This window comes from Phymastichus coffea, unplaced genomic scaffold (genome assembly GCF_024137745.1).
Source record: "Phymastichus coffea isolate CEN01 unplaced genomic scaffold, Cenicafe_Pcof_1.1 PCOF00159, whole genome shotgun sequence".
NCBI classification, from domain to species: domain Eukaryota; kingdom Metazoa; phylum Arthropoda; class Insecta; order Hymenoptera; family Eulophidae; genus Phymastichus; species Phymastichus coffea.
Window position 1 is genome coordinate 129679 of NW_026706970.1, and position 11960 is coordinate 141638.

The 11960-nt window shown below is 42.9% G+C and overlaps 1 protein-coding gene across 1 annotated transcript; it reads right to left on the reverse strand.

Moving 5' to 3' along the window:
- Positions 1 to 3500: 3500 nt before the first annotated feature.
- Positions 3501 to 8694, reverse strand: LOC131672822 (uncharacterized). Its single transcript, XM_058950301.1, has 7 exons — positions 8635 to 8694; positions 8114 to 8236; positions 5454 to 5516; positions 5335 to 5397; positions 4598 to 4639; positions 3918 to 3992; positions 3501 to 3575 (listed from the first exon to the last, which is right to left on the reverse strand). Exons 1-7 carry the CDS (start codon positions 8692 to 8694, stop codon positions 3501 to 3503), a joined length of 501 nt encoding a protein of 166 aa, XP_058806284.1.
- Positions 8695 to 11960: the final 3266 nt, after the last annotated feature.

Below are 11960 nucleotides of genomic sequence, written 5' to 3' on the forward strand. Positions count from 1 at the left end.
CGGCCGGTCACGCACGTGAGACATCGCTTCCTTTTAGCTTTCGACTGCGCTTATTCTTCGTTTTCTCGCGCGGGACATTGCCGTTTATTACTCGACAGCTGAGAAAGCATCGAACGACGAAGACGGCCGACTTCCGCGGCGAAATTTTCACCGGCGATGCTCTCTGTCGTCATTAGTGCAGCTAATGGAACAGTTATCGAGTCTTATCGTAGTTATCGAACGAGGCAAAGCTGCAGAGTCATCTCGTATTCGCGATTTCGATTCGCCAAACGAACAATACATCTTGTCGGTCCTCGAGGTGTCCTTTTTTCCTTTTCCTGCCTCGACCGAGGTTCCTCCTACCGCTTTCTACAACTTTGTATCTTTCTTTTATTCAAATTAGTGACTGATGTCAAATTAATTTGAGTTTTTTTTCTGCAAAAGTCCGAACGAAAGGAACAAATCGTTCTTTAATCAAAACATATAAATTCTTTGCAGTCGTATTACTTCAAACGGTACCTTCATTTTTCGGTAGGATTTATTTATATACGCATAAAAATCAAAGAGAAGTTTTTTATTTACATTTCTTTTCGACTTTATATTTCATTTAGAATTCGCTGTGCAGAGATAAAGAAAAGCCAAACTTTTTTACATACTCGGCGAAAAAAAATTCTATTGAACATTGCTTACTCATTTCGCGTCTGCATATACAGGTACACATAACAAAGTGACTGGAAGTAAAGTCTGGAAATGCTTCTCAACACGTGGAATTTTCCAATGACGCGCGAGTATATCCCCGAGCGAGTCTCTACGTTCCTATGCCGCGGACAATAGTACAGAGAAAAACAGAGGTCGATGGTCCGTCGGTACGGCGTCGCTTGTTTTTCTTTCCTTCCCGTCTGCCTGAAATTTATTTATTTCCTATATTAAATTTGCCGCGCACGTCGACGGTATTCACGCGGAATTCGGCGCAGCCTGCCTGCTCGGCCGACGTTTTACTCATACATTTCACCGACAATTTATACATATTCCATACTTGTGTACGTTTATTAGCGCCATTCAATGCCGTTTCCAAATCGCAAGTGGAAGCCTTTAGGTATGAATGTTATTAGTGTCCGTATAGAAAAATCCACTAGGAAATATATTGATAGGAGCAGGATCACTTATCCGCGGTATACAGAATACGATGGTCGTTAAACAACGGTTTTTAGATTCGGTCGCAATCTCGCGCACGATGCGTGTGCTAAAATTTCATCGTCCCATTTAACCGCGATATTATAATCATAAACAAAATAATAAACGTCAAATTTGCATGTTGATGGGTATTAAAGTTCGACCGTTTATTCATACGCTGATACGATGAGGATGTGGATAGCGTAGCGCGGCGTTCAGTAAGAGCATAGCACTTATATGCGCAAAAAGCATTCCCTTGTTACACAGCCGAGCTGTCAAAGCCACATAAAGGCGAGTGCACCTCAAAACACATATATATTTTCTTCGCAAACACGCCCGCACATCTCATCTCGTTCCGGTCGATGACGCGTCATCAATATATATTCCAGAGAAAATAAATACCTGCGTTGCCGAGTCATTGTGATTGATTGGTTGCCGGCACGTATCTATGTCTACTTTTGTATCGAACTACGGCTCCTTCGGGCTATTTCCATTCCCTTGAGAAATTTCCCAATCAAATATCCGTCTGTAAGTGATGTTCGATTTTATGGATAAATCACTCGACCACCAGCTCGTTGCTACGGCAAAAGAATCACAGAAATTCAATGCCCGGATTAAAATCTCATCTGACATTCGAGGTGTTTTCATTGGGATGATTGAAGCAGCAGCCAAGGCATCTCGGAGAAGAAGGAGTAAACCACTCGAGCCGCATGATTGAAAAGAATTCGAAGGTCCGAGCAACGTGTACTACGAGTAACATGTAGCTTCTTCAATTGGTCCTCGACCTCCTTTCGAAAAATTGCCCCCGCGTCGGTTTCCACGGCAGCGCTTATCAACTGATTCTATGAATGAAAACATCCGTAATTACGTTGCGAGGAGCAACGAAAAGCTGCGCTCCGCGGCGGAAGAGAAAACAGAGGAATAAAAGGACTATATCCAGCGCGTCGAGAGAGGGGGAACAAAGAGCGCGGAACGTTGGTGGCGAAACATCTTCCTCTTCTTCTTTCCCTTCTCTCCTTGTGTTTTCTCTTCTCGTCTTGGAAAATCACTCGAGCGCGCGCCAACCTTGCTCCTCGAGCTATTTTTTCGCGGTTCTCCGTGCCCCTTCTCGACTCGAGAGAGAGAGAGAGAGAGAGCTGCGCGCGCGCAAAATACAACTGCCAAGCCTTGCGCGAGATAAGGCGAGGATCGAGTTTTGCACGCGTGCGGAAGAAATAAAAAATGGAATCAAGTTTTCTTTCCCTTTTTTTTCTCTTTTCATACAGGCCGAGTGAAAAATAGTAACGTTACGCAGGGCCGCGAGAGCGAGTAAGTATATTATACTTATGCGTGGCGAATTGTTGCCCTGCTGCGGAACAGCATTTTCCACGGAAGGTATGAGCTTTTCCGTGAAACATCGCCGCCCCGCTGCTGCTATATTGTGAGACGAGGAAGCGCGTGCTCACGCACTTTTGATCGTAAATGCGCGCGTGGGCGCCGCGATACGTGCAATCAACTGCGACGCGGTCGAGGAAAAAATGCATGATCGATTGCGCGTTGGAAATCTATGATTCTATGACATCGATCAACGTTAATTTCATTGAGCCGTAAAGCCACTCGAGAGTCAACTAATTGGACGTGGACGCGCATAATGTCCCAGCGAGGCATCATGCCTACGCGTAGCTTTCCGTCCATAATTGATGAACCCATGCAAAATTTGTATACGTGCTCAAGCCAGGCTGAAATACCAAGCAGCGTTCGTGCTTCTTTTGGCGTACAATTCATCAATAATAAACCAATGCACGCGAGAACAAATAAAAATACTCGGCACATTGGCGAGACAAGGATAAGAAGAGGCAAAAGTAAAAGTGGACTGTAGCTGCACTTAAATAGTTAAAGCCAAACTGAGGAAGTAGCAAAAGAAAAGGATAAGGGGGCGGGGCCTTGAATAATGAAAAGCCAGAAATGACAGTGAAACGAGGAGAATAGGGAAGGAAGGCGCTGATAGTGAAGGACGTGTATACGAAACTTTAAGCGACGAGACACGCTTGCTCTCCTGCAAAATGCATGAGCGATGAAGTTTTCGGGGAGGGGGGGGGCGAAAAGCTCCCCTAATGAAAATTTCGGACTGTCACATTCGACCTCGGGATTTTCGGATACCCACTCGACTGACGTGCGCTAGAGAATATTTCAATGAGGAAATGTTCGACATCCAGATACATTAATCGTGCTCCGTTCGAGCTCTTTATTACGGAATCACTTCGTACGCCGTACCACAGAAACAGACCGAATGTTAAAATCTGTAATCCAGTAATCCGAGCGTAAACGATATATTTGCAGTTTGGCGTTAATTAATTGAACTTTCTTGTTTACAACGTCGACGGCGTGTTTATGTCACGAAAGTATCCTCTTGGCGGTCTGGTGAAGCTCCACTGCGACTTGTCCTGAAAATAAATTATGCAAGCGGTTACGAAATTCATAAACTTGCAACGCAGCGAGATCAACTTTCTCCTTAAAGTGAGCTAATTATCAATTCTTTGAATTAGAATGTGACGACGATGATCGTCTTGTCACCGATCGTCCAATTTTCGACTATGAATATATCGAAGGATTTTAAGCTTTCGACGTTGTTTACTGTCGTTTAAGCCGTTATAAAAAAGAGAGAAAAAAACTCGGATCGACAGAGTAGAGTCGATAAACAAAAGTGCACCGATTTGTTACAATGAACGGTTCTTTTGTTTCTCGATCAAAGACCTGAAATTTCTGAAAAATAATAATGGACGTACCCCAGGATTGAGTAACTCGTTTACACAGTCGATTCGACTGTTGAGCAGCTCAACTTCCAACTGCTCCTTGCGCACCTACAAGTGAGATATTGTGTTACCGTGACTTTTCATTTCTCCTCCTCCTCACTATCTACTCACTCACTCACTCACTCTCTCTCTCTCTCTCCCTCTCTACGGTAGATTTACGCTAATTGTACATTTCAATTAAGCTCCACCTTTAAGCTAAGGTTTCGGTTTCAAAAAGCTCGCGCGCAAGCAAGCGCAAAAGGGAGAGTAGCGCGGACCGAGAGCAACGAGATGCAACAGTATAAACTTCAGACTTACTCGGTAAATTAGTTTTAACGTTGATGGCATAGTTAATGAATAAACTTTATCACAATGCACTGGAATTATACTGCTCTGGCCAACTCTAAATTTGTTTTCTGCGAATTAATATTCAATTTAATTCTCTCGATGTTTAGACCATCACTCATTGTTTTTCTATGTAATTCTGCGACGCGCCTCATTATGAAAAATTGCGATCGCGAACACAGAGCTCATGTTCGACCTGCTTGCGCGAAAGCTCATTACAAATGTTTTATCTATTCGATATTCCCTTCGTTCTACCAACAAGCCCGTGTTGATTTCCGGGTATAATTTTCAAATTATTCGCAACGCGATCGAATGTAGTTTGAACTTACAACTTTGCTCGTTTTGTCGAGGAAAATGTCCGTCTGCTGCAGCTGTAACGAAACGGTCGTTTACATTTTGCAACTGAAATACGAATTGCCTATGTTATTACAGTGTTAAATTATAACTTTTTAAATATATCGCCGAATATGAGATTTCGGAGTTGTTATTACCAATAATTGAAATGATATTCCTTTAAATATATAATATAATAATTTGAGTGACGAAACATTCTTGATTGCGGACTTAAATCATACAGTGCTATAAAAACCGACAGATTGCTTGAAATGCATTAAAACATAATAGATAATTAAATAATGATGCGTGAATACTTAACTTGCCAGTTTAACCTCCAAACATTTTCATAATCTCAAAATCTCAAAGCAAAGAAACAAGCAAACAACATTAGAAAGAAAAGAAAAAAAAAGCCGAAGAAAGAAAAACGCAGAATGCCAAAGTACAGAAGAGACAGAAAAGAAATTAGCATCACTCAATGCGCGAACACTCGCGGAAATAAAGCCGGCGACAAGCGCGCCGGTCGTCGTCGCCAGCTCGCCGACCAAGAAACGTCAAAACAATATCTCTGCTCGTCGCACGCGTGCCGGCGTGCAGCGCGGTGTCGGCGCAACAATGGGAGGCAAGGCGCGCGCCTCGACAAAAGCCGCGCGAGCCTTTTGTGAGAGATCGTCTCGTCGCGCGACGCCCTGGCAATAATGCAGCGCCGGCGAAGACGACGCCGCGCACTCACGTGCTTGTTTATGCAATTGTACGCCGGCTTCACCTGCAACACGCTCTGCTTACGGGGCAGCTTCTGCAATGCACCTCGAGCGATTAGTTGGCCGGGGCGGCCGCCGCGATCGCGCGTACCTTTGCGGACTCGCTGTTGAGCTCGTTGAACTTGTCGAGGTTCATCAGGAAGATGCACCAGCTCTGCGGGAGAAATCACGTGTCCCGTTAGCGACTGCCGCCGAAGGCGGATCGGCGCGCGATCTCGCGAGTTGCCGTTCGTCGATTGATTGGCCGAAGAGCGCGATCCCTTTTCGCGCGTACACGTCCTGATTGTTCGAAACTGCGTTACTCGGTAACTCGAGCCAACGCTCGTTCGAAGTATTTTCAATTCCATTTTATTTCTAGAAATTATTATGATACCCGCTGACACGCGCAATAAAAGTATATTTCGGATCCGCCACGGCTGACATAAATATACATGTGTCATCGACAGGAACTGGACAGGCAGATTTCACGGATCGCTGGTCGTTTCGCGCACGGAATACGGAAAGCTCGCCCGAGAGAGAGAGAGAGAGAGAGAGAGAGAGAGAGAGAGAGAGAGAGAGAGAGAGAGAGAAGAGCGAAGTATATTCTCGTGAGCCTCGACGCGAGAGAAAAAGAAAAACGCGCTGACGGATGTGTTTTCCATTCGCTGAGAGGCCGCCAAAGTGTCCGAGGAAGAGGAGCCGCGTTTTTTCGTCTTTGAAAGAGAAAAAGGCCGTGTCTTGGCGACAATAAAACAGCGCGTGGGACGCGCCGCAGCAAGTGCGAATCGAGAGAATATTAGACGGGCGATAGAAGAAGAAGCTTTGAAAGAAGGCTGCGAAACAAAGGGACGGGAGATGATAAAAGGTTTCCCTTCCTTTTCAACGAAGACGAAGAAAAAAATCGTTTTGGCCGTGGTGAAAGAGAGCACGTGCAGCTGCTGCTACACAGCCTTTAATATCGCTTTTTATGCGGCAGCCGCTCGCCTCGAATATGTGTGTCAACAGGCGGCTGCACTCTCTCTCTCTCTCTCTCTCTCTCTCTCACTCTCTTGGCTGAGCATGCGCCCGCTATTAAGCCGCGCAAATGAGAGAGGCGCCTTCCCTCTCTCTTTTTTTGTAGCCGAAAAATGTTTCTGTACTGCACCGGTTTTCGGTAAATAAAGGGATCGACCCGGGCCCCCGCGGAGATTTGCGTGTCAGCGGAGATTAGCGCGACGTTCTCCCTTCTTTTTTTTCGCCGCGCGCGTTACAACAGTGGATATATACGAATGCTTCTCGTTGCGAGAGATCACCGCGCGCGATATGAAAGGCTCGGGCCGCGGATTTGCGCGCGTTGAAGAGTGTGCTTTGCTCTCCCGTTCGCCGCGCGCGTTTATGAATTTCTTTTTGTTTGTTTTTTTTTTTGAACGCGCGATGCACGCGAAAAAAAAATGCATTTATACGCGAAAGCGCCACTGCTGTCGGTCCTGCAGTTTCAATTTCGGAGAGAGAACGGATCCTAGCCGCCGTAGAAGCATTCAGAAATTTCGGCGACTGTCGGTGGAGAGCGCGATCGCGGCGTCGCCGTCGCGCCACCAGCGATATTTTTCTTTTCCGAAATAGCCAGGCGAAGCTAATTGCGAGCTCTAATAGCCGTTGAGATGTAAATTTTCGGATGAGGGAGCATCCGCAGCGCTAGCGCCAGTAACTAAATCTATGCTGAATATGCCGCTCGTCGTCGTGGCTTGATTTACTAATACCTCGCGATTCGGTCGCGCGCGTGTGTGGGTGTGTGCGGGATGTTGTATGCGGTTGCATTTCACGCGACCCGCCAGCCGCACAGTATTAAGATGCGTGGAATACCAGATGACGATAACGTCGATATGGCAAATGTACGTGATGCGATGTCACCGCATATTAACCAACACGCAATGTCAATATTCGGGCACGTAGGTTGCTCTGCGTATATGCTCGCCCGCGCATGAATGTGCGAATCCACGCGCTTCTCGCTTCGCGGCCTAAAGATTGTCCGTGTGTGCTGGTCGAGTTCCATTTCTCCTGTTAATCCGCTTCTGAATTTTGACGGTCGTGATGCCGGAGTGTGTCGCGTGTTTGACCGGCCTTGCTCGATTGAAACTCATCGTCACGCGAGTCGCGGCAAAAAGAAGGCGCGCGAGAATCTCGTTGAAGTGGCAAACTAATTTTTGACGAGTGAATCAACACAAGGTTCAATCAACAGCCGTGTGAAAATGACGCTTCACAAAAGCGGGTGCAAGCGCAGAGAAGAAATGAGCATACGATGCCGCGCTCGACCTAGTTTTATCTGTCTCTCTCTCTGTGACGCACTCGTCTTTAATGGATTTCGCACAAAAGCTCGCTTCTCGTATTCACACACACGCACGCAGATAATTTGGAGCGAGGACTCGTTGCCTAGTGTTCTAGCTGAAAGGAAGCGTCCGTGGTGTTCATTTTCGGCGTGGCAAAAGTTACGACGAAGACTTTTCTTCCCGGGAAAGCTCGTTAAAGTTGTGAAATTGGTTATACGAAAGCCTATCGAGCTTGAAAGGAGCTTCTCGCGTTTTCTTCTCAAGTTTATCGCGTCGAAATTGGATTTGATTTCAATATTCCTCGGAAAAAAACAACTGTTGGTGATGAAATTCGCGTACGAAACGTTTCGTTGATTTTCGCGTAGAGCAAGATTCTTTTTAGTTCGACAGATCTCGTTACATTTCCAAAGTCTACGTTATAATTTCGAGTGGCTAAGGCAAAATTATGAATAGCTGCAGTACTCACGGTTATTGTGTACACGAAAACGAGACCAATAAGAAGGCACGTAATCGCCGTTAAAGCACCGCATTGTGGTCCAAAGTGAAATAATGTTCTGAAGTACCTATCAGTTAGCAAATAATTGTAGACCTGCAAAATTTCATGAAACTTTATTGTACACGAAAAAGTCATTTTCACCCCGCTAAACGCGTAGGAAAAGTTCGCAAAATTTATTAGAAACCAGTATGAAAGTGATGATTACTTTTTAAAAATTCAAATGTACAAAAAATGAGAGAGAGAGAGAGAGAAGAGGTATAAACTTTCGTAAGATATTCTTAATATCTCACAATAAAAGGAAAAGAGAGAGAGAGAGAGAGAGAGAGAGGATGATGAAAAACTTTCCAAGCAGCAGAGAGTAATAAAAATTATAAAAATTTAAAATTGAAATCGAAATGAAAGGAGAAGGCCAAGGAAAAAAACTTAACCTATTAACTGCGCCGGTAAATTGCAACTAAAAGTCAAAAGAAACTTAATTCCATAATCCTCACCAGCTGCTTCCAGCCGAACTCTGTTGAGCGATAATGCCTCAGCAGTCGATTGTCGTCCATAGCTCTTTTTTTCTTTTTATTTTTTTAAAGTTTCTTTTTTTCAGCACTTTTATTTTTATTTCCACAACACCTGATAATTTATTGCTGCCGAACGACCACGTTAATTTTGGACTAACCTAGACTTGACAGGAAGAAGAAAAGTAAAAAAGAAAAAAAACAAGAGCAAGATGATAGAGCGTGGGAGACGAGAAAAATAAAGTTGAGCGCGGAAGCCGAGAGGGACTCTGATTAATTGATCTAATTGATTGATTGAAGAATCTTGTCTCGTCCACGTTTTTGCTTCCAGTCGACACGAATTTTATGATAGTTCACCGAGGTTCAAAGTGCGAACTCTAATTGCGTCATAACCCGTTTTTTGAATAATTTAAAATCCATCGATGCGTATTTTTAGTGTGATCGTTGATGTCGTGTGCCTAATGTTTGTACTGTACAAAGAAAACAGTTACGTGGTTTTACATCAATAAGACAGGCAAAAACATACCTATCTTATTGACGTAGTTATCATAAATGAGCTTTTTCTTTTGTTTGTGAAGTAAACGATCCTTTTATAAGCCAAGTTATGCGTGTTGAAAGTAATTTATTAGACTAGTAGCCTTTGAAATCAGATTGAAGTCATAAGCAAATGACATAAAAAATCAATTTACATTTTTTCCAAAGTGAACACCCCCTTTTTTTCAAAGTGAATACCCCCTTGATTAATCAGTTACAAAATGTTTTTCATTCCGTAGACGCCTAATAATGAACCGTGACATTAGACTTTTTTGCAGTTGCGAAAATATTCTTTTTCAAGATAATAAACATGATAATTTAAAAGAAAAGAATTTTTAAATAAAAAATTTTCATTAAAATCCTGAAAATGAAAGCCAAAATTTATCGGTGGAGTAAAAAATTTAAAGTATGCATCTATTGCACAGTAGAGCAATGCTTAAAATATCGTACATTTATTAAAAAATAATTTTTTTTATATTCATTTATGAAAAATAAATACAGCTCTACATGAAAATAACATTCGACACATTTCTAATTATTACCCTTTCGTGCATGTTGGACAGAAAGTTCTCTTCCAATTATCAAACTTGATTATATCGAAATATTCAGAAAAAAAGAATGCATTCAAAAGGAAACAAAAGATTTCGTTATCGAATCCCCAGCGAAAACATAAAACATCGCAAGCACGGCGTTATAATGAGATTTGAGCTTTGAAAAAGTGACGAAAAATAAAAAAGAAAGTACGTTCGAAACAGAAAAATTTAGAATAGTCAAGCAAGACAGATGTAACGGATGACGTTCGGCATATCGACGTTTGTTGGCACTGCGGAGAAAAGAATGCGAGAAACGTACACCACGCGAGAAACCCAACAAGTTAGGACAATTTTGTTGTTGTTGTTGGGTTGTCGAGCCGCCGGCAACTGGCGATCGATCATCACGCAACACACGCGACGTGAATGAATTATTTGTGGAACGAGCGACGGCCCCATTGCTTATTGTGCTTGCGGTCAAGCTGTGCTCCTGTTAACAATTGAACGAGCCGATCAAAGGTCTGCGCGCGGTATAGTCTAGGATCAACGGGGGTTTTCGTGGCCTTTCGATGTCCACGGAATCACCCAAATGACTCTTATGTATTTTGTCGTCCTGAACCCGATTTTCGATGATGGAGACCTGTGAGTGGTGAAACTAAGTTGTTATTGACAAATTAATTGTTTAAACGGTCATAACTTTCATTGTATTTGACTTGACGAGTCTTGAGAAATGTCAAACGATCCGTTATTTAATAACAAATACATCCGTGTTCTCAAAATAAAAAAATATTTAGTATAACCGGAGATATGCTCAATTAACTAAAATAAATTCGGGATAGTTTAATTTTTTATTCTTTACGGGACTAAAACTTTTTTTCCTTCAAAGCAGTCGGTACACGAGACAAATAAAAATCTTTGTTGTTGCATAAACACGGATGTATTTGTTATTAAATAACGGATCGTTTGACATTTCTCAAGACTCGTCAAGTCAAATACAATGAAAGTTATGAACGTTTAAGCAATTAATTTGTCAATAACAACTTAGTTTCACCACTCACAGGTCTCCACCATCGAAAATCAGGTTCAGGAGATCACAATACATAAGAATCATTTACGAAAACTCCCGTTGTTCCTAGACTAGTAAAGTATTCGCGACTTTGATCTCGCGTGTTCCCGCGCGACTCTTCTAATTAGCGACTTTTAACGACATAGCTTTGTTTATTAAAACGCGGATTTCGGTCGTTATACGTCGGTAATCGTTGCTTCATTTCGCTGTTTATCGGATTAATTATTTTTTTCACTCGCGCATTGCTCACGTGTCACGTCAAACATCCAATTTTCAGAGCGCAAAGCGCAAAGCGCAAAGCTCAAAACGGGCATACGTGCGCGATCCAATTTAGCGAAAGAGCGACTCGGATTGCGCCTCGTTTCCACTTCAAGTCGTGCACTGTCACCTCAATAATTCACGGGGGCCGTTAGTCTCGGGGACTTTGCGTCGACTAAGCTGATGTGGCAATTAGCACCGCGAGAGAACGAAAAGGTACTACCGATACTCCCTCGCACATATTCATCTTTACGAGCTCTCGTACACGCAGCCACACTTGCAGCGTTGTCCTTTTTAATTGCGCGCAGGACTTGAAAAGTGCAGCGAGACGTAACTATACGGTCGATGAACGGGCAAATGAAGCGCGCGAGGGCGTATTTAAACGAGTAGTCGCTGCCGGGAACGAAAGTTACCGATTAAAAGCTCGCGTATGATTGAGCAAAAGCAATATAATGACGGAAGCGAGAATCGTTAAAGCATTCACTAATGAGCGAATGAAAAAAAAAATGCTTTTCTTTTTTCCAAAAACAGAAAAGAAAAGAAATAGTTTTTTCAGTCGATTAATGTTTTAGCTTTCTTCACGTGTGATTCGCGTGCGCAATCGTGTGCAATTCACTTTCATCATTGTTATCCTTGGCTTTATTCTAAATGAGAGTTTATTTGATTGTTTTTTTTCGTACTGATGATATATTTCGAAATGACGTCGACGAAATCTTTGCATTATTCTCTCAAGATGAATTATTATAGTTGTAGTAAGAAAGCCAGCTCGTCTTGTATTATTTCCATCAAAGAAGGACAATATTGCACTATATGGTGGTGAAAAACTAGAAAGGACTTTTTTTCTCTTTTAAATCTTGGGTACAAACAGAATAGCTCATATCTCGTTTCTTTTCATGGAAAAGTTGACCTTTATAATTCATTCG

Coding starts and splice junctions, on each gene's coding strand:
- LOC131672822 (XM_058950301.1), bottom strand. CDS start 8,694: ATGGACGACAATCGACTGCTGAGGCATTATCGCTCAACAGAGTTCGGC. Junction 5,398..5,453: donor TCAACAGCGAGTCCGCAAAG/GTACGCGCGATC, acceptor GGTGCATTGCAG/AAGCTGCCCCGTAAGCAGAG. Junction 3,576..3,917: donor ACGAGTTACTCAATCCTGGG/GTACGTCCATTA, acceptor ATTTATTTTCAG/GACAAGTCGCAGTGGAGCTT.